Genomic DNA, 27,820 nt, shown 5'->3' with positions numbered 1-27,820 from the left:
GCAAATTGAATCCTGCTTTAATTGAAGCTTATGGAGTATAAAGTCCTACAGAAACATTACAGAGAATCTTCTGGGGAACAGGGATCACAAGAATCCCTGTAGAGAGGCAGATGAGAGTAATTCATGGCTCACCAAGACCTCCCTGTAATCAAGTTCCCAGAGTACCCAGAAGATCTCTTCACCATCTCAGTCCTGTTCCCCATCCTCTCCAATCTTGATTTCATTATAAGATAAAAGGGGCGATTGCATTTGAAATTATTCTGGCCTCAAGAAATTTAAAGACCTTTCAATGAGTAGAACATTCAAAACTTAAATAACTTCAACATGGAAACCAGCTGACCTTAACAAGTTACTTTGTTAGTGAATAGGAAATGAACTAAATCATCCTGGACATAATTTCATTAAGGCTTCAAACCATCCAGGAAAAAGCACAATTATACCATTTTATAATCCGAGTCTACAAAAAGTTTACTACCCAAATCAAGAAATGTTTGTGCCCATGGATAGCTTATTTCTAAAAGATCGCCCTCACTCCCCAAAATAGCCATGTGTCTCCACTCTTCTTTGTTCCCTTCTCCATGTCAAGAGTACCAACTTGCTTCTTCAGGAGGAATGCACAATCCACGATTATTTATGCAGTTAAGCCTGAAGAAGAAAATGCTGAAAAATCTAAAAGCAGGAAAGAAACAAGCTGGTGGGGAAGACAAATAAGAGGTTTGTTTCTAATTCATCTAAAACCAAAGACTTGCCTTTACCAGTCCTTTTCCCTGAAGTCATGTAGCTATTAGGGAGGAGAACCTGGACGTACAGTCTGCAAAGGAAAGGTAGTTGACAGATAAACTGCCCGTAGGTGACAGTCAAGGTGAGAAGAGGTAGAGGTTTGATGGTTACTGAATAGGTGCCTGTCTAGCCATTCCCTCTTCTTCTCTTGGCTTGGCTCAACCAATGTAGATGCGATGGAAATCATTGGCACCAAATGCAGCGTTACACTTGGGACATTTGCGCTGACGGGTGTCATAGCGTGTCTTCACACACTCAAAGCAAAACACGTGAAAACACTTGGTAAGTACGGCATCCTTTTTACGCATGTTGCAACATGGACAGGTCAGGCGTGCCTAAAAAAAAAAAAAGCCAGAATCTGATCAACTATAAAAGTTTAAATGGCTGTCATATGTAAGCAAACAACCAACCAGGAAACCCACTAACCACTGCCAAGAGTGCCACTTCCCCACACACGTACAGTAAACCTTCCTTGGAGCGCCTGGGTGGCTCAGTCGGTTGAGTGTCCAACCCTTGATTTCAGCTCAGGTCATGATCTCATTGTTCATGAGACTGAGCCCCATGTTGGGCTCTGTGCTTACAACACAGGGCATGCTTGGGATTCTTCCTCTCCCTCTTTCTGCAGCCCCCCCCCCCCCCCAATCTCTCTCTCAAAATAAATAAACTTTAAAATAATAAACTTTAAAATAAATAAATAAAATAAACCATCCTCTGGTTACCTTCATGTAAAGACCAGTATTTATTCTCCCACTCTATTAGCAGGCCACTTCAGGCCTGGACAAAACACAGAGAAATCACTGAGACAGTTTTCCCAACCTTGTAATCCTTAATCTCCTCCATCAGGATCTCATCACATTTGGGTACATTGTCTGGTTTCTTTGTGGTCTCCAGCTTCCTTCGAAGTCTAGAGATGTCCTCCTGTGGTAAGACAGCATACCCATTAGACACACTCCCCAAGACCTGCCAATTTTGAGAGAAAATTGCTTCAACTTGAACTTTATGCTGTGGAAAGAAAGGATTTTCTGTCCTTTTCTGTCCAATTATCTTATAGGTATGCAGAGAACTGAACCTAGAACACAAAACCATCATCTTTTGTTCCAGAGCCCAAAACCATAATCTATTAGCAAACCTGAGTTGCACCTAACTATTATCAATTCAGTTCCATAAAAATACAGTCTAAGAATTAAAAAAAAAAATAACTTGATAAGTCAATTTTAAGGTAATTAGTTTCAAGCTGAAGGTAGACTGGATTAAAATAATTACAGATATATGGATAAGGATAGGAAGTCCTCATTAGAATCATTTGACATGCCAAATACAGAAAAATTATGGAATTTAAAAATCCTCTAATTTGATACACTGCTACTTTACAAATTCACCAATTCATTCATTTAATAAATATTTATTTCATCCCACCATGACAGGCTCTGGGGATATGACAGTGAAGAAAGCAGACTTGGTCTCTTCACTCAAGGAACTTAACAATCAAGCAGGAAACGACACACATTAGACCAATGACTCTTCATAACATGGGTCATTTCAGAGCTCAGGAAACACCTAAAAAGGTGAAATGTAAAGAAAGTATAATCACTCTTACCTGGGCTCGTTTGAAATTGAACATGTCCTTTTCTTTGGTGACACTGTTCTCCACAATCTCATCCTGAAAATCATGTAGCTTCTTCTGAGCCAATTCCAGTTGTGTTTTGAGGTCATCTGCAAGCTGGGCTGCCTCCATCGCCTAGGCGGGACGTACAAATCACATCACTTCATTGCTAGTGAGGCAAAACATTAACCCAGTCCAAGGAAGAAAGTGAACCTGTAATTTCATCAGTGTCCTACTTATTTGCTCCTGAGACCAATCATCACTTTAGATTACAGAGTAAAGCAATCATACCTTGCGTTTATTCATCTCTAAGGCTTGAGTCCTAAGACCCAGTTCCTTCTCCCCTGTGCCAATGTTGCTTTGTAACAGATGCTCCTTCTCTTCCAATTTCCTTACTACCTGTAACTGAGCATCAACCTTTGAAGGAAAAAAAAAAAAAAAAAATCAGATTTTTAACAAATACGGAAAAAAAAAATTAACTGACTAGGTGCCGTTAGGCCTACGAAAAGAGTTTGTTAGAAATCTCAAGCCATCACTGTCTTTACCCATGAACCCTTCAAAAAGCATGCAAGACTACAATAATCAAAAGCTTCACTTTTCATGCAAAAAACCAAAAAACAAAAAAAATGCTGTTGATGATTCAAGCAAGAGTCTAAGAAACCACTGAAAATATTCTTCTCCAAATTGCCAAGAACAAAGGAAATTATATTTCTAGATATTCATCTCCTTCGGCCATACTAACTCTCCATGCCTGGCGATTCACATTAGACCACATAAACTACAGCTCAAACAAAAGCCCAGGTGTATCATTTTCAGAATGGCTAGAAGTTCTAAAGTAGTCTTTCTCTTGAAATTCACACACAAAATAGAATAAACACCAAAGGGTAAAAAGTAAAATCACACACCCGCGAACCCTCATCCCAACATCCAGAGGTAGTCAGGTAACCAGTGATAGTTCCTCACACAGCCTTCCAGAGAATTTATAAAATACACAGTACATACACACAAAGATGTACACATTTTTAACACAAAAGGAAAGGAAAATAAATCAATAATAACATTTTCCATATTAGCAGATCCACATCTGTTTTAACAGCTATACTGTACTCCTTTGCAGGGATGTATAATTTATTTACCAGAATGCTAACAAAGTACATTAAGTTGGGTTTTTTCTTATTAAAAAAATGCCACAATAATCATTCTTTAATGCATGAAGAAAGTGCCCAACTTCAACAGAATTCAGGAAAGCCGAGTTACCTGAGTCTTTAAAGTCAAAACCTGGTCAGCCAGCTCCTCCTTCTCTTCTTTAAGTAACTTGTGGATCTGATTGGACTTAATACGTTCTGACATGAGCTTGAAATTTGCATCATCCTTCTCCCGCAACTGCTGCATTAAACGGATATTCTGCTCCTGCATGTCTTCAAAGGCCTGGCCTGTAACATCCATCTCAGAGAGGAGAGCCTCTTCCTCCTAAAATATGGAGAAAGAGGGGTGCCCGGGTGGCTCAGTCAGTTAAGCATCAGACTCTTGATTTCAGCTTAGGTCACGTTCTCAGGGTCCTGAGATCGAGCCCTGTGTTGGGCTGTGCACTGACAGACAGCATGGAGCCTCCTTGGGATTCTCTCCCTCTCTCCTTGTCCCTCCCCCACTCACACTCTCTCAAAATAAGCAAATAAAAACTTTAAAAAATTGAATAAATAAGGGGCACCTGGGTGGCTCAGTCCGTTAACCTTCTGACTTCAGCTGAGGTCATAATCTTGCAATTCATGAGTTCAAGCCCTACATTGGGCTCTCAACTGTCAGCACAAAGCCCACTTCGGATCCTCTGCCCACCCCTCTGTCTGCCCCTCCCCCCACTCAAAAATAAACTCTCTAAATAAATAAATACATACATACATACATAAAACACAGAGAAAGAACCCTTATGTTAATACAATCTTTTAACTCCAAAGAAATGAGCACTGGAAACTAAACTTTCCCAGTATTCGTTAAGAAATAAATTAACCTAGGGGCACCTGGCTGTCTCAGTCAGTATGGTGTGTGACTCTTGATCTCAGGGTTGTGAGTCTGAGCCCCACGTCGGGTGCAGAGATTACTTAAAATCTTCAGGGGTGCCTGGGTGGCTCATGTGGTTGGGCCACCAGCTGTTGATCTCAGCTCAGGTCTTTATCTCATGGTTTGTGAGATCGACCCCTGCATCGGGCTCTGTGTTGACAACATGAAGCCTGCTTAGGATCATCTCTCTCTCTCTCTGCCCCTCCCCCCCAGCTTATGCTCACTCACTCTCTCAAAATACATAAACTTAAAAAAAAAGGTAGACAAAAACTATACATACTACAATCTAGCAAACTGATCAATTAGCAGTTGGTTACAAGAACTTCTCTCATGATGAAACCTCACATTTTCTCATAGTTTTCCACCACTGTATCGATTTTAACTACAGAGACTTTCCAGTAGTACCACATAACAATCTGACAGGTGAATAACAGTCTCTAAAAATATTTTTCACTTACATTTGTTATTATAAAACTTTTTTTTAATGTTTATTTATTTTTGAGACAGAGGAAGACAGAGTACGAGTGGGGGAGGGGCAGAGAGGGAGACACAGAATCTGAAACAGGCTCCAGGCTCTGAGCTGTCAGTACAGAGCCCGACACGGGGCTCGAACTCACAACCCATGAGATCGTGACCTGAGCCGAAGTCGGGCGCTTAACCGACTGAGCCACCGAGGTGCCCCTACATTTGTTATTATAAATGAGACTGGACATCTTTTCAGATGTTGAAGAACTATTTGTATTCTTTTCTCTGAACTAGCCAGATCTTTTGCCTATTCTTCCACTAGGGTGTTGGGTTTTCTTCTCTATCATTTTTGGAGACTTTTCTATATAGTAGAAAGATAAGCTCTTTTGTGCTAAGAGTCAGAAATATATTTTCTCTGCTTATCATATATCTGTTGGCTTTGTTAATAGTGGTTTCTGCCACGTAGAAGTTTCATGGGTTTTCATAAGTCAAAATTATCAATTTTCTTCATATTTTTTACTTTTATTAATAGTTAAAAAGGTCTCTTCCATTCCAAATTTATAAAGGAATTTGTTTTAACTCTTATGGATTAATTTCTTTGATATTTTATCTGTGATCCATCTGGAAATTACCGCAGTATACAGTGTTCAAGTACATATCCAACTTTTTCCCAGTATTATTTTGCTTCTTTCTGCCCTGCCACATTTAGTAGTCTTTCTTTTCCCCCACTGACGTAAAACTGTATCTTTGGCACATTTTTATGAAATAGCCATGTTACTCTGGTCTATTTCTGGACTTTCTATTCAGTTCCAACAGTCTATTAGTCTCAAGGTACTTTATCTACTGAAACTTCATATTTTTACATCTGATAGAGATAGGAACTGCCACCCATCAACCCCACTGATTTTCCTGACCTTTCTTGTTTACTTTTCCATACTTTTAAATCACTGTTTAAAAAATAGTAATAAACATAAACATATATATAATCTGTCTAGTACCAAAATAAAACCAAAAATACTGAAACAAAACCAAAAATTTTTCTTGGGATATTAAATTTACACATTAACTTAGGCACGATTAACATTTTTAAGATAAGGTATTCTATATAAAACACAGTATGCCTCTCCACTTGTACTAGAACCTATAGCAGTACAATTTCCTGATAGTTTTTTTCTTAAAAAAGAGCAATGGAGACAAATTGGCAATCAACAGATTTATGAAAAGCCAAAACCCCACTTTTTATAGAAGAAATGCATATGGGGGGGCGCCTGGGTGGGTCAGTCAATGGAGCATCCAACTTCAGCTCAGGTCATGATTGTGGGTTTGAGCCCCTCGTCGGGCTCTGCTGTCAGAGCAGAGCCCACTTTGGATCCTCTGTCCCTCTCTCTCTGCCCCTCCCCCACTCACATTCCCTCTCTCTCTCAAAAATAAACACTACAAAAATTTTGTAATGCATATATGTTCTAATAAAGTTCATCTTCTCAAGGTACTTAATAATCAAGTCACCACTAAAACCACTTCACTTTGTCATTTTGCTATCTCTTAGAAACAGTGAAGCTGTTCCTCACAGTGAACATACATGGTTTTTCCATCTTTGGTTATCTTTATTACTCAAAGTTAATATAATTCCTTGAGACTTAAAAATAAATATACGTTCATGGTGAGTAGGGGAAAAGTCTCTCCAGTTCTAGGGCCCAGAGGACAACCACAGTTAACATACTGGTTACTTATTTATAACCTATTTGGGGGCATGTTTTTCTTAGTTTCAGATATTTGTAATCATAATGCATATAAAAATTTATATATCTATTTTTTCATTAATACTCACTATATCCCTGATTCCAGATCAGCAGAGGAAGGACAGATGCCCCAATAAACCATGTCTGAACAACTGGCTATCCATTTGAAAATAATAGGAAATTTCCTGCCTCACAAATATGTAAAACGAAATAACTGAAGAATGAAACACTTCAATGTAAAAACAAACATATGTGTAGGGTAAAAGACATTCACAGAAAGAAAAGACTAGAATGAAAGCGCAAATTTCACTGTCAATAACTTAGCCATCAAGCAACATTTACTGAAAAACCTAACTAAAGAGCGTGCACCCACCTGCTTGGCCATGGCCAGCTTCTTCTGCAGGTACTCTATCTGCTCCTCCACTGCCCGGATCTTCCTCAAGGCATCCTCATCAGCCATCTTCTTATTCTCCTTTTTCTCCTTATCCTCTAGATCCCGGAGTCTTTGCCTCAGGTCTTCCAACTAGAGAAAGTAAGGAATCGCACACACAAAAAGAAGAGGCTATGATACAATGTCAAAGTTCAGTTAATCCCGTGCACAGATGGAGGGCCCCAAACCGGGAAAACCTTGGCAAAACCGGGAAAAGAGACAAAGGGTATCCTAGTGCACCCATCACACTTCACACACTTGTACACGCACTGCTGGTGAGGAGCACACGTGCACCTTCCTTCGGGATGGTGGCTCTCACCATTTGTTCTTAAGGCCCCCAAATTTTAAGAGAATAAGACACTCTTCCCAAAAATAACCAGAGAAGAGACTCACCATAACAATGATTTATATGGGAAAGAGGTACTAAAAAAGTCTGAAAAGGTTACTCCTATTCCCAGAAATTCTGATATACCGTACCACCTAGTGGAGAGTACAGAAATCTATTTTATTTTAGATGGTCCCTGAAAGGGAAGAAAATCCTGAGTTTTAAACACTAACTTTAAAGATGAAGAAAGAAAACTATATCCTTCAGAAATGTGAAGGAAAATCCCACAAATGAAGATTTTAACCAGAATGACAGGTAATGGCAGACTAGATTACCTCTGCCTTAGACTTCTTCTCAGCTGCCATTAGCTGAACTTTGTCTCTCTGTTCCTTTGGGGCAGAGCGGTACATATCTAGCAATAGTTTCATCTCCTTTTGGCTCTCCTGTGCCTTCCTATGAGGAGGGTGATAGAGGGAGGGGGATGGTGCAATGAGAAAACAAAGGACATCAGAGCAAGGGAATTTTGAATTGAGCAAAATATTTTACAACAGTTCTATGTACACCTTACGTCACAGATCTAAAAGATAAAACTTTCACACAGACCGTCAGGAGACTTGTGGATACACTCAGAAACTACAGAAAAGCAAGCTGGATAATGGAGTCATTTCTCCCTTCACACCACGTTCTCCAACATAAAGTTATAAAATACATGCCGTGGCCCTAATTAAATAGGCAAAATTCTGGTGCCCCACTCTTAGAAACTGAGATTTCTAAGGTCCAGGAACATATTTTAAAGAAGTCATCCAGGTGATTCCGATACCACACTTAAAAAAAAAATATTTGCCTTAAAGCAATTAAGAGGAAGGAAGGAAAAAAAAAGGGGAGAAAACTAGATCTGATAGTGGACTGATTAGCCATCAGCTGAAGGCTGAAACTTCCACCTCTTACTAAATTATCAGGCCTCTTACCTATATTTTTATATACCAAAGAAGTTCAAATGTTTTGAGCACAGTTGTCCTTCAAATCCAAGTATCAGTAAAGGAACAACCACAACCATTGGGAGGCAAGGAATAACCAGATCTACCAGATAAAGTATTGGTTATGCAGGAAGAGAAGGGGCGGTATGTGACATTACGTTGGGTGTTTCATTAACCACAAGGTTCGTCTTACCATTTCAACGCCTGCAGGAGTAAACCTCCTAAGAAATCTCTTTAATGATCTGATACATACACAAACCAGCTAACTGCCAGGCAAACAGATCAATATTGCTCAAGTTACAGTGATACAAACTCAACCCAGTATAATTTAAATTAAAATTCATGCCGGCAAGCTGCCAGTAATTAGTTTCAATAATTCTCATGAGTATTACTTAAGTCATGACACACTGCCCCTTAATTTGGAATCGTGAAGAATGAGGCTACAGCTGCAGCGTTTACGGAGACCCGACCACTGAACCCGACTACATGGTAGCCCATGCAAGCCACCTGGGCTGTACACTTGATCAAGAACTGAGATCATAATTAACTGTGCATTTAGTTACACCCAAAATATTACAATGATCTGTAAGCCAGGCCATCAACCCAACATTTCACGCATGATGTCCTAACCCTAGCTTCTGAGTCAGAAACCGATACTTCAAATTCTGTTCTTACTTGAGTTCAATCTTCAATTGTTTGATAACTTCTGCTTCCTTTTTCCTTCCATCATCATGTTTCCCTTTCTCTTTGTCCTTAGCAGAGTCTCTTTCTTTTTCTGACTCCTTCAGTTTCTGCTTCTCTCGTTCTCTCTCCTTTTCCTTCTCCCGCTCTCTTTCTCGCTCCCTCTCTTTCTCCCTCCTTTCTCGTTCTCGCTCTTCCTCATCCCGTTTGGACTTAATTTCGTTGACTTCCTCCTGAGATGCCTTCGATGCAGAGGACTGGGCAGATAAGTCCTCAGGATCTTGCTTCAGCTCCGTGGGCTCGTCCTTCGGGTCCTCAGTACTAGACTGAGACTGCAGGAGGGCACTGCCGCTGCGCAGGCGCGTCTGGGGGACAGAGGCAGAAAGCAGCACATCACCTGTGGCAGCCACACTCCTCTCCTCACTCAAAACCAGCTCTCCGGGGCGCCTGGGTGGCGCAGTCGGTTAAGCGTCCGACTTCAGCCAGGTCACGATCTCAGTCCGTGAGTTCGAGCCCCGCGTCAGGCTCTGAGCTGATGGCTCGGAGCCTGGAGCCTGTTTCCGATTCTGTGTCTCCCTCTCTCTCTGCCCCTCCCCCCTTCATGCTCTGTCTCTCTCTGTCCCAAAAATAAATAAAAAACGTTGAAAAAAAAAAAATTTAATAAAAATTAAAAAAAAAAAAACAAACCCAGCTCTCCAAACTCAACAGCAAATCACACTCATTCTGCACTTCCTGGTTACCTTGTTCAGGTCAGACTGGGCTTCTCTCAACTTCCGCTTATACCTTAGGACCTCCCCTTTCAGCTGGTGATTGTGATTCTGGAGGCTACTGATGAGGTGGCGCATCTCCCGGTTTATGGGGCCTTAGATACAGCAACAGCAATGTTAGGAAGAACTCTGATAAGGAAAAAGGCACAAGGATAAAAAGCGCAGTACCCATCAGGGACCTCTGAGAAACTGGGAAAATTACCAAAAGCAAGATTCCTTCTCAGAAGAGGAAAACAAAACTGGCCAATCTTAAAAAACAAACACCCAGGCTGTGAGCCAAAATGAATTACAGTGATTTGATTTAAGGTTCTTTGGGACACCCGAGCTCCATTCATACCAACAAATCCAGGGAACCACATTGTGTTTTTCAAGGAAGGCGCTTGCAGCAAACCGCAGGATGGAGCGAGAATAATTATACCTGCTTGTTCGTTGGCAGCAAGGGTCTGCTCAAACTCTATCCTCAGCATTTCATACTCCTTGCGGACCTGGGCCAGAGTATCTTCCAGCTGGATCACTTCGGTCCTCAGCTTCTTATGAAGACTAACCTCATCTCGCTACACCCAGAAAAAGGACCCAATCAAAAATTCTTATCAAAATGTGAAGACATCATATCCTGTTACTAGGTTTCTTAATTTTGACCGATCTAAGAAGAAGAAAAGGATCTACTAGAAGGGATTACTCTGAAAAGTTCCAACTCAGTCGATATTTAACGAGCACCAGGCAGCTACAAAGACTGATTTGCAGACTGGCAGGATATTAAAGAAATAAAGGACATGCCTCCTCACTCTGAGAACGTAGTCATTTACTTGGAGTACTAAACAATAAAACAGTACATAAACATATGTAAAGGCAAGACATATTAAATTCGATTCTTTTGGCAGACATAGAGTAAGAGACCAACTACTACAAACCTTACCTTAACGACTGTGGAAGATACAGAAGCGAACACGTGAATAAGCTGCCTTAAAAAAAAGCATTCACATTTGCCCTTGCATGTCGTAACGGCTTGTACGTTGGCCCTCGCATGCTAGAAAGGCTTGTAAAGTGAGGCAGCTTCCACCCACTTCTCTCTCCCATTCACATAAGGCTCTAGCCATTCTACACTATTTTTAAATCTGCTCTTTTCACTGCTGGAAATGCCCTTCTCCTATTTTTTTCTATCAGCAAACTTAAGATTCACACTTCACTTTGGCAAGTGGAATCAGGAAGTCTCCACAGTCAAATGAGATGCTCTGTCTCCTTAATCACTGCCTCTCCTGGCCATGCCTCTGTTGTACCTGCATTCTAATGGACTATACTCTCCCCACCAGGCTGTATGATCTCTCACGGCAGGATGCCCACCATCTAGCAGAGTAAAGACCTATGGCCCGTCTATACATGTTTGCTGGAGGAGCAGTAATTGCTTGCAAGGGGGAAAAATTATAAAATTTATGAGGCAGGAAAGCTGATGCGCAAAAGACAAAGCTGGGCTGCTACCTCGATGAGCTCAACTTGGCGCTGGTGGGTCCCCCTGGTGCCATGCAGCAGAGTCCGGGCCTCGTCCAAGTGCGCTTTCAACTGTAGGCTCTCGTTGTACAGGACGGAGAACTGTGACTGCATACAGCGGTATTCCGGAGTCTCCTTAACCGCCTCTTCCACCGCACTCCGCAATTCCACCTGAGGGGCCCGAAGACAAGTCAGAAGCACAATCTAGCGTCTGTGCCCCACACACTAGACAGGAAACAAAACCTTATAGTGATGTCCTGTGCGACTGAGACAAGCTTTATGAAGATTCTGGATTATATCTCCACTCTTCTAGTTCTGTAAAATCTGCATCAAATTAAACTGTCCAGGAGGTTAACACCAGGGACCTCTAGTCTCCACCCAAGAATTGTTTTAATTGATATGTGTTTTACACTGTGTGTCAGCCTACACCCAAGGACACTAGAAGAGCTCTCTGAAATCTGTCAGATGTAGAGACACGGAAAACCCAGGATGTTTGTTTTTAACACATAATTGAGAATTTCTGTCATTAACTTGTTCTCTTTATTAACAGTCTGAGAGATATATTTTGACATTGTATCAAAAATAGTTAGGCTTCTCTTAAGCAATGGTTTGCTTGAATTACCCAAACACTTCAATTAATTTAAGTCAAGTTGTTTTTTTTCTGTTTTTTTCACTTCAAACATCTTTATTCATATATTTACCTAGAAACAAGTCAAATTGTAAAAGACACGTGGCTATGACTGAAAGAGGGGTAGGAAGACTCTTAGAATTCACTTTCTTTCCCCAAGAACCCGGGAAGAGAAAATTTTAACAGGCATGTTCAAAAACCAACAGAATCGGTCACTGATCGTTTCTCTGCTCTGGCGGCTAGAAATTGCACAGGCAAACCGTGTGACCCACATTTCGCAATTCCTAACACGTGAGCAGCCTACCCTACTATAGTATGTACATGCTCCTTGCATATATCTTGTATACAAGCCCCATTTTGTAAACTCCATTTTGGATCATCACCTTAGTTTACCCTACTCCTCATTTTTCTCAACAATTCCTAAGTTAGAGCACTTTGATTCAGTCTATATATCTTTGGAAGTTGCTTGAAATCCTTTGCAGAGCAAGGAGGGGGGGGTCCAAATAGTAAGTAAATAAGTAGACCCACCAACAAAACTTACATCTTCCTCTTCCCTCATAAATTATGAGAGCTCACCAGTACATATGTGAGTTGATCAGCAAAACGTTTCATGGTACTGCCTTTCAGAGACGCATCTCCTACCTTCAGCTTTTCATTTTGTGTAGTGACCTCCTCGAAGTCTTGCCGAAGTTTCTCCAGCTCACAGTGACGGTTCTGAGCCAACTCTTTGTTCTCCTCAAGCTCTGCATTCATTTCCTCAAACTGGAGAAAAGAGGAAAATCACAAAATAAGCATAAAAAAGAAAGAATTTTTAAATCATTCCCATTCCTAAGCTTCCACCTTCACTGATCCATTCTTCTAGCAAAACCCCATTGCCTCTCGTAAACCCCTAAGTACCTCGCACAACACCTGACACTAGGTAGGAAATGTGACCTGAGTGAGTCACTGATTTTACCTTCCGGGCATTGATAGTGATTGTGCCACCATAGAGACTGCTCCCCGCTCCATAGACCTTATAACCTTTCGAATTCACCTATAGGAAGGACAAATATTCTTTAGTGAGAGACCCTAAGATTTTAGTCTGATAACCAAAGCACTTTCAAAAGAGTCCATTGTGTCCCCAGGTATTACTACCCAAGTCCATCAACCCCTTTTTTTTTTTAACATTCATTTTTGAGAGAGACAGAGTACAAGCAGGGGAGGGGCAGAGGGAGACAGAGATACAGAAGCCAAAGCAGGCTCCAGCACCTGAGCTGTCAGCACAAAGCCCGACGCGGGGCTCGGACCCACAAGATGTGAGATCATGACCTGAGCTGAAGTCGGACACTTAGCCAACTGAGCCACCCAGGTACCCTGAAGTCAGTCCTTTCTCAGTAGACTCCTTAAAAATGATTCTAGTCTCTAAACTATGACTGAAAGAGCACTTGCCCGTTCTAGGACTTCTGCTAAGTGTCGGTTGAGTCGCTGTTCCCTCTTTCGGATTTTGTCAATATCCCACTGCAGGTCATCGATCATGGACTCCAGGACAGAAACTCGTGACTCAGCTGTCTCCACTTTACTCTGCAACTTGGAGAACTACATCCCAAAGACAGGCATTCAGAAAAATAAAGCCAAAAAAAGACCAAGTTAGGAAAGGAATGCCTTACATCACTACTGTACATCCCAAATCTCACAAAATTAACCCCTGCTTATGTATCATTATAGACGAAACTGAAATAGAGGATGCTTTACCCTCTTTCCAATGCATGAGTATAAAAATGAAATCACAGATTCCTTTAACCGTTCCGGGTCAGTTACAATCATGAAAACTGTAAAGGTCTCTAAGAACTCTCACTCTCATAAAGGAAAGACCACTTGGGATGCAACAATTTTTCTACTTCTGAGAAGCACCAGTTCCTTCTATAGACCACAAACCATCAGAAAATGTGTTATCTTTAAAGAAGCAAATAGTAACTTCTTTGATTTTACCAAATATTTTCAGAGATAAAAATTCAAATATATATTCAGAAGACAGCTATCTTTGCTCCCAACTTTCCCTTTCCACATTCCCACAAATGATAAACCAAAGGGAATGAAAGGAAAATGTCCATTCTCTTTTTTTAAGCTGACCTCAGGGAAATCTTGAACCAGACACTCTAAAGATACAAAAACCTGTTTTTCTTTATTTGGGCACTTTGCACCAGCTAATGCTATTTTTATTAATTTTATTTTTTTAATTTACATCCAAATTAGTTAGCGTATAGTGCAACAATGATTTCAGGAGTAGATTCCTTAATGCCCCTACCCATTTAGCCCATCCCCCCTCCCCAACCCCTCCAGTAACCCTGTTTGTTCTCCATATTTATGAGTCTCTTATGCTTTGTCCCCGTCCCTGTTTTTATATTATTTTTGTTTCCCTTCCCTTATGTTCATCTGTTTTGTCTCTTTAAGTTCTTCATATGAGTGAAGTCATATGATATTTGTCTTTCTCTCACTAATTTCACTTAGCATAATACCCTCCAGTTCCATCCACGTAGTTGCAAATGGCAAGATTTCATTCTTTGATTGCTGAGCAATACTGTATTGTATATATATATATACACACATCTTTATCCATTCACCCATCGATGGACATTTGGGCTCTTTCCATACTTTGGCTATTGTTGATAGTGCTGCTGTAAACATTGGGGGTGCATGTGTCCCTTCGAAAGAGCACACCTGTATCCCCTGGATAAATACCTAGCAGTGCAATTACTGGGTCATAGAGTAGGTCTATTTTTAGTTTTTTGAGGAATCTTCATACTGTTTTCCAGAGTGGCTGCACCAGCTTGCATTCCCACAGCTAACGCTATTTAATACTTTAATTACAATGCTATCACATGCTCGCGTTAATCTACACATAACCTTTGTACTCGTTGAAAAACATGTCCCCCAAAATCTTTGATATTCCTCCCATCAAGAGGTGGTGGCACTGTCTCCTCCCCCTGAATCTGGGTCAACTTTAGTGACCCAATGAAAATGATGCAGAGGCTACATCTGAAAGGCCATGCAGGTTCTGCTTTATGTTCTTGGGACATTCATTCTCTGGAAGACGACAGCTGGCATGTAAGAAGACAAACTACCCTGAAACTGCCACGTGGGAGAGGCAACATGCAGATGTTCCAGTGAAGAGCCTAAGGTGGGCTCCCACCCAACTGGCAGGTAATAGCAGCCAGCCACAAGAGCCACTGTGGACATCAGCTCAGTTGAGCAAAGCACTGTCTCTCTCCAGCTTAGTAATGCTAAACGAGATTGGTAAAGGGCCAGAAGAGGTGGACCTTCTCGTTTTGGTTGTACCTAGTTTATACCTTAAACATGACAGAAAGTTATTCTATTTCTCCACTACACTCCAATCTAATTTATAAGCACTGCTATACTCTAACCCTTTTGAAGGCTGATGAGGATCTACACATATCGATAAACTTCCCAGACGATTCTCATACAAGCAGCCAGCATGGACCCTGGCAATGGAGTTTACAAAACAAGGGCATAATAAAGAACATGGGCTCTGAAGTAAAACAGACCTACATCCGAATCACACAGTTCAATTACTTTGTCTGTGTGCTCAGAACAGTTACCAACCTCCTTGAATTTGTTCCTTAAGAGCAAGATAGGAGTTGTCTGACCATCAGAGATAATACTCATCAAGTGCTTAAGTGCTAGTCACTAGGGAGATGTTAACTACTAACCTACCAATAAGCGAAAGAATTGGGTGGTCAAACTAAAGTAGGTCAAATTTCAGCAGAATATCCTTTGAACTAAACCAAAATGATAATCAGGACTGGCAGAAAAATCTTTTAAGGCCTATTATCACTTTACCTCAATCACTGTGTGTGTGTGTACGCACACGCACACAGAAATAAGTAAATACCCAAATCTTGACACAGTTTGGTCGTGGCACTACGCGTACCCAAGTTTGGCTGGAAAATCCACATTTCTCAAGCTCCCAGGATACCATCAATATAGTAGTTCGTACTGTCCATTCTCAGATGAATTTCTACCAACCCATTCCTCAGTAACATTGCACATGATCTTTTTTATTTGGGGTAATTCGTTATTTGGGAATTTGGTGCATTGTTTCACAAAACCTCATATGATGGTATTTCTTCTTAAAAACGAACACTGTACACTGCTAGGAATTTATCCAAGGGATACAGGAGTACTGATGCATAGGGGCACTTGTACCCCAATGTTTATAGCAGCACTCTCAACAATAGCCAAATTATGGAAAGAGCCTAAACGTCCATCAACTGATGAATGGATAAAGAAATTGTGGTTTATATACACAATGGAGTACTACATGGCAATGAGAAAGAATGAAATATGGCCCTTTGTAGCAACGTGGATGGAACTGGAGAGTGTGATGCTAAGTGAAATAAGCCATACAGAGAAAGACAGATACCATGTGGTTTCACTCTTATGTGGATCCTGAGAAACGTAACAGAAACCCATGGGGGAGGGGAAGGAAAAAAAAAAAAAAAAAAGAGGTTAGAGTGGGAGAGAGCCAAAGCATAAGAGACTGTTAAAAACTGAGAACAAACTGAGGGTTGATGGGGGGTGGGAGGGAGGGGAGGGTGGGTGATGGGTATTGAGGAGGGCACCTTTTGGGATGAGCACTGGGTGTTGTATGGAAACCAATTTGACAATAAATTTCATATATTAAAAAAAGAAAAAAAAAAAAAAAAAAGAAAAACGAACACTGTAGTATCTGTTTAACAGAGGCACAATCGAGAAGTATTCAATTGTTTTCTCCCCTTAATCTTTCCTCTTGATTTCTCAGAACTGGTTGCTTTGGCCTGCCTTCGTGCTCTTCAATATAAAAATAGGCTTTCTAGAGTCAGATGAACCTTTGAAGCATTCAAAATTCCGAGTCAATGTGTGCCACAGGCCACTAGAAACTATCATCTGTCCTTTCTGGTCAAGTACCTCCTGAGACATGGTGCGATGCTTCTCCTGAAGGAGGTCTGTCAATTCCTGTAGCCTCATATTCTCTTGAGCAAGGAAGGAATTCAGCTCCTGCACCGCTTCCTCCACTATCAGATTATCTGAGGGAAAAGAACTGCCCTTTAGTTTAGCATCTATAGTGTCCAATTTTAAAACTGTGCATCCCACCAAAATATGAACACGCTCCCTCACTTTATTTTCCTGAAAACCTTTAAGAAGTAGGCTGGTTTTTATTATCTTTATATGACTAAGAACCCAGAGGTTAGATGACTTGCTTAAGGAAATGAGCCAAAGCTGTGCTTCAGTAGAGGATGACACAGAGCCAAGATCACCTAACTCCCATCCTTTCTGTAAAGTCAAATGTATTGAGAGAAGAAATGGAGGGATTCTGTAACTCTATTCAGATAAGACACAATCACTAAAAAACTGCATTTTAGAATTGTAGACAAGATAGAGGGATCTGTAATCAGTGTCAGACTTAACAGCCATAAAATTCTATCTCATAAGGCTATCACAAATTCCTATTAGTGAACACCAACATGAAGCATCTCTGTTGGGAGGAAGAAGGGGGACAGAAAGTAGCAATTTCCTTGTTCAAATGGGTACCTATAGAATCATGAAGAATAAAGGTAAGAGCCTAGAATTACTTATCATGTTCTGGAATACTATGCTAGGGGCACTCCTAAAGCTCAAAAGCCAAAAGGTACACTACAATTTACAAAGAAAGTAGATAAATTTATAGAACTTATTATACCAATTAACATGTTTGGAGACAGTTAACAGGAGGAAAAATTGTGCTTTCTCCTACTCCCTACCCCTTGGCATCACTCAGAAACACCATACAGAACAGGCTGGTCATGTGGTGGTTTTTGTGGTTTTCAACCAAGACTGCCTGTAGAATCACCTGTGGAACTTTAATTTTTTTGTTTGTTTGTTTTCTAACGTTTATTTTTGAGACAGAGAGAGAGCATGAACGGGGGAGGGGCAGAGAGAGCGGGAGACACAGAATCGGAAGCAGGCTCCAGGCTCTGAGCCATCAGCCCAGAGCCCGACGCGGGACTCGAACTCACGGACCGCGAGATCATGACCTGAGCCGAAGTCGGACGCTTAACCAACTGAGCCACCCAGGCACCCCATAATGATTTTGGGAACTTTAAAGATTAGATACTTCACTAGGGCCCATCCATCCCACACATAGTAAATAAGAATACCCATGGGCAGGGCCGAAAAAAAAAAAAAAAAAAAAAAAAAAAAGTATGCTCCAAAAGCTCTTAAAGTGAACTGATTCATAACCCAAGAACTAGAGGCTAAAATTTACTCCTCTTAATATCCTAACATACTTAGAACAAGGCCTAGAATACAGTAAGAGCTAGATAAACACTTAGTGAATTAACAAGCTGACAATTGCAATTCCTTTGAATCAAGGATAAAATAAACATGGGGAGAAATGAACTGACAAAAAGGTACAGTTCATGCTACAATTCATCCTTTATGGATCTTTATCCTTAGAAAGTTCAGCTTATCAATGGCAATTACTTTTTATACTATAAATAGCTCAGTAATTTGTAATTTATAATTAATGTTTTTTAAAAATTTATTTTGAGAGAGGCAGAGCATGGGCAAGGGAGGGGCAGAGAGAGAATGCTAAGCAGGCTCTCTACCACCAGTGTGAATCCCGATGCAAGACTCGAACTCAAGAACTGTGAGATCATGACCTGAGCCAAAACCAGGAGTTGGATGCTTAACCAACTGAGCCACCCAGGCAGCCCACTTACAATTAATGTTTTTATTTTTTAACTTAAACTCTACCTTAAAATGCATGCCAATAAAAATAATTTTAAAGTACTGCTTAATATACTACTCATTTTAGTTCCTTTTTAAATACAGCAATTATTTTACTTGACATTCATTCACAAAGTCAAGTTTAACACTGGCATAAGCTCTCCATATGGCATATTATCTGCGTGTAACACACATATGGTATGCACCATCATGCATATATATATGGTTTACCGGTGTGGCCTATTATTAGGATTCAATCGTACCATCCAACTACTCAACCACAACCAAGGGAGAAAAAAGTAGCACCCAGCTCAGTTTACATTAGGTATGTAACTATTACCAGATACAGTGCCAGACAGACACTGGAGAAACAAAGAAGAGTAAGCCAAAGCACTGCACCAAGAGACAAAGTCTAGCTGGGAACCCAAAAGTAGATGGAATATATGAATACAAAAGTCTGGGAGGACATGAACCACATTGTTTACAATGGTTACCTTTGAGAAGGGAGATAGGAGGACTTCTATAATTTCTGATTTGTGTATTCTAAAACTGTTACCCAAATAATAAAATACATAATACATACAGACTTATGGGAAAGTAAAAGAAACCCTTTCCCAAATTTTCACAAGTCTTTTACATGCCTCCTCTTTTAATTCTGTTGATAACTTAGCCCAAGTGTCCTTAAAAATTACAAAGTAATAAAATTCTTATTTGCCAGCCCAATCGCTCAGCATCCACTACATTCAACACATTACTTTCAGAAATGAAACAATAAACACCTTAATAATAGAGAATCAGAAGTGCCTCGGTGTCTCAGTCAGTTAAGCATCAGGCTCTTAATTTCAGCTCAGGTCATGATCTCACAGTTCATGGGTTTGAGCCCCATGTTGGGCTCCACACTGTCAGTGTGGGATATGCTTGGGATTCTCCCTCTCACTCTCTCTCTTCCCCTCCCCCACTTGCATGCTCTCTCTCTCAAAAATAAACATTAAAAAAAGGAAATAAAATAAAGCAAAATAATAATCAGATAAATTAAGGTATTACAACTAGACCAAGATTACTACTGAAAATGTAAAATCAGGGCACTTAAGATGCAACCTAGCTACACAAATACTTTACTATACTGTACAAGTCTCTGCATTAACACTGACTAGTAACATAATTATTTCAAATGGACCCTTTTCCAACCATATAATATTCTCTTTTTTCTTTTTAAACACAGAGATCATCCAACAACTCTAAAACCTAAGCCAACTCTTTTTGAAAATATTAGAGATAACAGAAAAAAAACAATAAAAAGAATGTATTAAAACTGACTCTTTGAAGTGAAAGTTCACTATCTAGGGGCGCCTGGGTAACTCAGTTGGTTAAGCATCCGACTTCAGCTCAGGTCATGATCTCACAGTTCATGCCTTCGAGCTCCACATCAGACTCTGTGCTGACAGATCGGAACCTGGAGCCTGCTTCAGATTCTGTGTCTCCCTCTCTCTCTGCCTCTCCCCCATTTGCACTCTGACTCTTTCCCTCTCTCTCTCAAAAATAAATAAACATTAAAAAAATTTTTTTAATTCAATATCTAAAACAAAAATTTTTTAAATTACCAATATTTAAAATATTTAAACTAAATTACTATCAGTAATAAATCAATAGCCAGAAACAGAGCTACTCCTTAAAAAATCAAATTAATTCTACTACTTTTAAGTATTTTATTAATAGAAAGTATCAGAATGAAGCTTTCCTCAGCTTCTTACAGGACTATCACACGGCTCAAAATATGAAACACTTGTAAAATACTAACTTGCTGCAGCAATGGCATTACTGGTATTACTGGTAAAACTGGAGATTAGATTCCAAGGAATTTAATTAAAATTAAATACATAAGTTTGCAAACTACAAAGGAGCATGCAAAGTTGAGCTCTTATTCCTCCCACCCTGTTCCCAGTCTCGTGATTCTTGCCTCACCTCCGCTGTTTAGCTTCCGCGACAGGAGCTCTACTTTTTCCTGTAATTTATCATAGACAGTCACAATCTGGGACACGGCTCGGCGGGAGGACTCCACACGCTCCTGCAGCTGAGATTCCATTTCTTCACTGGAACTGCTGGCCAAGGTAGCGAGGAAAGAGAAAGCTGGCTCTTGCCCTTCCCCTGAGGATACAGGGGGGAAAAAAAGCAGCTGTCAGCATTATAAAAGTGCAAGTATCAAAATCCTTTTTTCCTCAAATGGAAAGCCTGAAAGCCAAGATCTACTTTAAAACCCCAGAGCATGTAGTGGTAGAATCCACCACAAACACTCGCCTCTCTCTCGGTCATCTTTCCGTTCCTGATTGCTATCAGAGTCTGGTTCTGGTTCCGGCACAACAAGGGCTTTTCTTTCTGTGAGGAGATCTCCCAAACCTTGCTCCAGATCGTAACGTTTAAGGATGATACGGATGTTTTCATCAAACTGAAGAAAGGGAGGTACAGTCATGAGAAAACAGAAGAGCACAACTTTGGAAGTGAAGGGAATGCAAAGGAGAACTAAAATGCTCAAAAGAAAATCTGAGTAAACAAACAAGTAGCTACCTGACTCCAGTACCGGTTGACAATCAGCAGTGAGGCATCATCAGTGGCCTGTCTTCGTTCCAGTTTTTCAATGTGCTCACGGAGTTCATCTTCAATGGCCTGCCGTTGATCCAGCATCTCTGCCAGCTTGCGATTTTTGGTTTGCAGTGTTCGAATGTCTAGCTCCTCCTGCCCCACGAAACCAATCTTATTAGTCTCCACAAAGAAATTAGGCAAACCAGCTGTTAAACTCTACCAGGTCATATTTGCTCTGACCAAAGCTATTCATTTCTTAAATCTTACAACAAGTAATTGGATAAGAAGTAGGAACAGAAGAAATAAAGAGTCTATGATGACGATGGGAAGGAAGAATGACACTAATATGCTAGAACTTGGACCTCACCCACCTCATTGTTCTCTTCACATGGATATCGACAAAGTACTGTGAGGCTCCACTGTCCAGCTAGATCACCTTCTGCCCGGATCAACACTGCCATCTATCTCCTCAGCACTGCCCCCTCACTCATCCAAGACCTTGGCACCTGGGTCGTTCTCTGTCCCAGTCCCTGCCACTATGTCCAGTGACAATACACACACGAACATGTAAACATGCGGACCAACCATCTAATCCTCCAGCATCCAGGCTGCATTCTGAATGCCTTAACTCTGGTGATTATCTCACTCCCTGTGCTTCAGCCACCCATTTCAAAAGCCGCATCTTGGACTTCTGTCATTATCCGGAACTGTGCCACAACTGAAATCTTAAATTCCTCAAATAAAACCCTATCTTTCCAGGTACCTCCTATCCTTATCCCCATATACCAGTTTTCATCTGGATCTCCCAGAATTTTAAATTCTCTCCGTTTTCCTCGTTGGTCCCTTATCTCCACTATCTTCCACACCCTGACCTCAACTTGCACTCAGGATCCCATTCTCTTCTGTTTCCGCAAAAATAGAACTCCGTCAATAATTCCACACCCCTCTCAGGATCTTTAATTTCTCTCCCTAGCTCCTTCCCTAGGACAAGTTGGGGTCTGGAGGTGGGGGTGGTGGAGGGTGGGGGAGGACCCCAGGCAAAGAAACAGGATTGGAGAGGATTACATTTTTATCTTACCTAGGAATTAATGAATATTTCAAAAAGTAAGAACTGTTTATGAGAACACCAATTTCTTGTTTTGCTTTTATTTTCTCTTGTATTTTGATTAAAATATTCTTGACATGCCCAAAGAGTCAACAGTTTCCCAACTATACCAGTTCATTAATACTATTAATAAATGAAATCCTCGATCTCTTCACTGAGCACTCCTTTCCCCTTCTTGCTCTGATAGCGGGATGAGAATACTGTTTCCCTGCAGTTTCTCCAGTACCACTCTGGGCCTAGAGGCAGGTAGGTACCCCTTTGCTCTCCACTGCCACTTTCAGCCCATTATCCCACCTTCCTCCCTAAAACCTCCTAGCTCTGCAGCTCGTGCCACTGGTCTGCCCCACCTGCCACCCTGCCTTGCTGCACTTGTCTAGAAATGCCCAGGTCACTTCCCCACGTTTCCTGAAGATTTAGCACCTAGCTTATTATCACTCTCCAATGTTACTCCTATCATAGTCCTCACTGATTTCCAATTCCCATATAGATGATCCTTCCTGTATCTCAAATCAAGTCACTGACCTCCTCTCCTCCAATGATCTTGTCTTCTACCTCCCTTGGCCACCAAACTCCCAGTTATTCTTATTCTTAGCCTGATCTGTATGTGTATGCTCTCTGTAAGCTCAATTTCTCCACAATTACCACCTACTTTTCCAGCTCATGCTCTCTAGTTTCCTGACTCCCACAATTCTTCACCTCCCCCAGGATCTACAATCCATTGCCCCATAACTTTCCTGTCCTTCACTCCTCTCACTTCCTCACTCCCTTCTTTATTGGCATTAAATTCCACAATCAGTCAATATCATGTCTCCCATAACCTTCTCCTTCCTCATCTTTGCCTAGGAAAAACCCCACCCCTGGTAACATCCAACTCTCCACTACTCCAGGCCTACAACCATGCAGCTGAACATGAATAGAAGACATAAAGCACCATGCTGCCTGGGCTGACTTTAAACTCATGATCACAGAGTCAAGTAAGTCCTCAGTGCTGCCCAGCAACAATACTCTATCTTTCTAGTCCGTTCCCTCTTCAAGATGACTACTTCATACCTTCTCCTGTCTCTTCAAACCTTCAACACTTCCTCCCCCATCCTCACTCTCAGATGAGGCGCTTCTGATTTCACTGAAAAAAAAATAGAAGCAATCAGAAGAGAATGTCCACATCTATCTCCCACAACTGCAGCTACCAACCTACCTACATCTGAACTCTCTGCCTTCCTCTTTGTTGCTACGGATCAACTGCCCCTGCTCCTAGTTAAGGCCAGCCCTCCTGTTGTGCATTATATCACATGCTCTTTCCCCTATTGGTGGAAATCGCACCAGCAACAGTCTCCTCTGCTACCCCATCAGCTTAATCCGCTCTACCAAATCATTTCAATCAACATGCTCTAATAGCTCCTATTTTAAAATCAAAACAAGCTTCCCTCAATCCCACATTTCCTTCTAGCTAATGCCCCATTTCTTTGTCTTGCTTTACATCAATACTCCTGCAAATCATTGGCTCTGTCCCCTTTTCCTTAATTCCTCTCCTTCCTCTCCTATTCTCTTAAGCTCACTGCATTCAGGCTTCTAGCACCATCACTCCACAAACAAGATTCTCACTGAGGCTCCTGAGAACCTTCTACTGCTAAACCTAATGACTCAGTCCTCCCTTTACCCAGTGTTCCCCTTACTCAAGCCATCAGCAGCACCTGAGTAACTCCTTCCTGAAATACTTTTCTTCATTTGGCTTCTGGGCCCTCACTCTCTTGTTCTCCTCCTACTTCATTTTCTGTCTCTTTGGTTAGTCTCTTCTCATCTCCCTGACATGAAAATATCAGTGTTCCAGGGCTCTGCTTTCAGAGCCTAGAGCCTCCAGTCTCACGGATTTAAATACCTCCTACATGGGGTGCCTGGGTGGCTCAGTCACTTAAGCATCTGATTTCGGCTCAGGTCATGATCTCATGACTTGTGAGTTTGAGCCCCGCATCAGGCTCTGTACTGACAGCTCGGAGTCTGGGGCCTGCTTTGGATTCTGTGTCTCCCTCTCTCTCTCTGCCCCTTCCCCACTTATGTTGTCTCTCTCTCTCAAAAATACATAAACATGAAAATAAATACATACATACATACATACCTCCTACAAAATGATGACTCCCAAATGCTTTAGCCCAGACCTCTCCCTAGACTACAGATGACTGTATCCAACCACCTACCCACTCAGAGGTCTATGAAGTATCCCAAACTTGCATGTCCAAAATCAAACTCCTAATTCATCCTCCGCAGCCTCCCAAAAACTATGCTCCTCTCATACTACTTCCTAGCTCAGTATGTGAACAGTCTGTACTTCCAAAATTCTGGGATCTCATAAACTTCATCCAATCCATCAGTAAATCCTGTCAACACTACCTCTACACTACAGTGACCCAAGGCACCATGATCCCTCAGCAAAATGACTGCAACAGCCTTCTATAGTGGACACTTTTGTGTCTCATGTCATGTCCTGTCAGCCTGCCAGACTTCAGCACAGCCTTGGTGGACAGCTCCATTAGCACCACCAGTGTTCCGACTTAAAGCACACCTAGAGTCTTCATTTTTTGTTCCACACAATCTCAGCTGGCTCACTACAGCAACCTTGAAGTGCAGAGGAAGAGTTATTGCCTTTAAGGGCAACCTTCAACCAACTGGGGCAGGAATCAGTGGAGACAAGCCCCAGTTCCCCACACTTAGAGAGATGAAATGGGAAGAAAAGGGAGAAGCAACAAGGGAACAATTCTGCTAACTGAACTTCTAGCCCTTGCTCCTCTACAATCTGTTCTCCAAGCTAAGTCAGAGCATGTTACTCTCCCACTTAAGACCTTCCAATGACTCCTCAATGCCTTGTGGATAAAGTCCAAACTAGGATGTATCCTCTCTGCTTCCCTTAGAGCATGTGGCTATTTATCCCTATGAACAGCACATATCCCACTGATACTAGAACACTGTTCTCTTGTCTGTGCCACTTTACAAACTGAAGTCCGACAGCTGTCCTCAGGGTAACGCGTAGTGTCTGGCAAATCACAGATGCACAACAAATACTTATATTTATTGAATTAACAAATGTCCTTGGGATGCATGATGTGAGACAGTGCTTAGACAAAATCACCTCCTGGCAGCAGTATGGAGTACCTGAATCGCTGACAGACTCAGAAATGACACTTCATCAACAATTTACTCTGAACGTTCCCATTATTCTCTCTATCCTGAGCCTGAATTCAAAAAAGTAAAGAGATGTGTTTTATAAGCTATGCAAATGCAAAGCATTTTAACACCATACCCCCATCGCTGAGTTCCGGAACAGACTCCTGATCTAGATCCAAACCTATTATAGTGAGCTTCTGATGTCTAATGGACATATAACATTACTATAAGCTTCTGATGTATAACAATCTAATGAAACGGTCAACTCCCTAAGAGCAAGGACAGTGTCTTACTTTATTCACCGTTATATTCATAATATCTAGCTCAATAATTATTAATAGCTCATATATAGAGTACTTACTAAAGTAGAGGTAACGTTTTAACTCTTAACAGAGACTCTTTCATTTTATCCTCTCAACAACCCAATAGGTGTGCACTAGAATTACATTTACAGACATGGAGAAGAGGCACAGGGAGGATAACAAAAGGCCATGCAGCTAGGAAGTGGTGAAGCTGAGTCAATTCCAGGTAGTCTGGCCTCAGAGTCCTATCCTTCACCACCCTTCAGTGATTTTGCTACACTGCCTCTTAGTAACTAGCACCGAACTTTTCAGTGAATGAAGAATGAATGTACAATTTTCCCACTGATAAATGCATATAATCAATTTGTATCAAGCACCACACTCTCCAGAGACTAGAAGCACACCTCTGAAAATAAACATCAAATGTTAATATATCTCTTTTCAGAACTCACCACCACATCACGTCACCTACTTCTGGCTCTTTTATTTCCCTCTTTTCCAATGAATTTCTCTTCCATAAATCTATCTTCCATAAGTTTTCTCTTCCATAAAAAGCCTTTCAGAAGGCTTCCATAAATTCTTACTTTCAGGTTGCAACTCAGAAAAAAGAAGCACACTCTCAAAGCCCTGTTTCCACATACCGTTGAAGAGACACCCCCGAGCTTAATTGTCTCCACTGTGGTCCCTGAATCTTCAACAGCTGTCTTCTTCTCCGGAGGCATGGATGTGCCAGGCTCTCCAGCTGCTCTTTTATTTCCAATTCCGGACATCTTGACACCAGATGACAGCAGTTTTCCTGGAGAGGGGGAAAACAAACAAACCAACAGAAACTTAGGTAAGATATACAAAAAGAATAACAATAAAGAGACTATCTATAATGTAAAACCTAGCAATTTTCCAGCCAGCCTTTTTAAACCTAAATCCATTCATTTCATACCAAGCAATACAATCCCCAAACTCCTCTTGGAAAGAAAAAAGTAAATTGTAGAGTAAGAGTCAGGGCTGAATTTACACAACTACCTATTTCTAAACAGAATACTAACAAATAAGACAATGGGCAAAGGATGAAGAGACTGGGGAAAATGCCAGAAATTTCACTTCCTGAAATGCCAGAATCAGAAAAATAGTTTGATCAGGACAGGAACTAATTCTATTGTGCTGGAAAAAAAATCACAGAGCTGAAAGACACTTGGGAAATATCTGCTAAATCATTAATATTGAATAAGTCATGTATCATCTCTGAGACCCAATTTCCTAAACCAGGAATTACCGTGCCTCTTACAAGGCATTAATAAGTCTAGAAAGAACTTACCATAATGTCTGACACGAAGAACTCACTCAAATACTAGCTCTCTTTTTTATATTTAGTTTCTCCCCTATTCCCAAATGTTCTCCTCGTGATTTTGTGCAACCCTACAGAACCTAGATCTGAATGTGAATCACAATTCTACCTCTTAGGGAGCCTTGCGTTGCCCTCAAGGAATTCTCCAAGAGCTTCAGTTTCCTCATATGTACAGTGGAGGCGAACAAATATTCTGTCTACCTAAACTGCTTCCAAGGGTTTCAGAGCTCAACGGAGGAGAAATGAACGCTAAGACACTTCGCTACTTTAGAAAGCAGCCCTGCCATCACCAAGAGTACACACTACTCTGCTTCCAATTCAAACTCCAGGAGAAAGGGTATCGGTGGCAGTAACCTGAGTCGGACCTCACCTAGATAGAGAGGAGGCTAAGGAGCAAGACAAGGACCCCAGCCTCCCGCGCACCCAATTGCAGGCCCAGGAGAGGGAAACCCCAGAGCCAGAGACGGCGGAGATTCCCAAAGACCTGCACAGTCCCGCAGCGCCGTTAGCCGAGATCTCACCTAGGTTCTTCCAACTCGCGCCACCGGGGAGTGGAACTCAGGGAAGTTATTCACCAGGGTCCGTTCTGCAGCACCGCTTCTCACCCCTGACCCGCAGGCGAGGACCCATACAAGCTTCCGGGGGGCGGGGCCAGGTAA

General features: G+C 41.4%; 1 protein-coding gene across 1 annotated transcript; it reads right to left on the bottom strand.

Annotated features, from left to right (window-relative positions):
• On the bottom strand, window positions 1-27,820 carry RNF20 (ring finger protein 20). The gene is made up of 20 exons (XM_053908138.1): window positions 27,683-27,820; window positions 26,461-26,615; window positions 21,242-21,409; window positions 20,969-21,122; window positions 20,642-20,818; window positions 16,880-16,998; window positions 13,364-13,510; window positions 12,891-12,968; window positions 12,578-12,697; window positions 11,299-11,478; window positions 10,241-10,376; window positions 9,796-9,917; window positions 9,050-9,420; window positions 7,733-7,850; window positions 7,016-7,165; window positions 3,641-3,853; window positions 2,675-2,800; window positions 2,378-2,518; window positions 1,597-1,698; window positions 1-1,115 (listed from the first exon to the last, which is right to left on the bottom strand). The coding sequence occupies exons 2-20, from the start codon at window positions 26,587-26,589 to the stop codon at window positions 939-941; spliced, it is 2,928 nt and encodes a 975-aa protein (XP_053764113.1). The 5' UTR covers window positions 26,590-26,615; window positions 27,683-27,820; the 3' UTR covers window positions 1-938.

Source organism: Panthera pardus, unplaced genomic scaffold (genome assembly GCF_024362965.1).
Source record: "Panthera pardus isolate Hobbes unplaced genomic scaffold, ASM2436296v1 HiC_scaffold_20, whole genome shotgun sequence".
NCBI lineage: Eukaryota > Metazoa > Chordata > Mammalia > Carnivora > Felidae > Panthera > Panthera pardus.
This window is presented reverse-complemented; position numbering and strand designations above follow the sequence as displayed.

What these genes read in the sequence shown, in the direction of transcription:
- RNF20 (XM_053908138.1), bottom strand. Translation starts at nt 26,589, where the DNA reads ATGTCCGGAATTGGAAATAAAAGAGCAGCTGGAGAGCCTGGCACATCC. An exon ending in TCACTATCAATGCCCGGAAG is followed by an intron (nt 12,698 to 12,890) that starts GTAAAATCAGTG and finishes TCTTTTCTCCAG; the next exon opens with TTTGAGGAAATGAATGCAGA. An exon ending in AGAAGAAGTCTAAGGCAGAG is followed by an intron (nt 7,166 to 7,732) that starts GTAATCTAGTCT and finishes TACTTTCTCTAG; the next exon opens with TTGGAAGACCTGAGGCAAAG.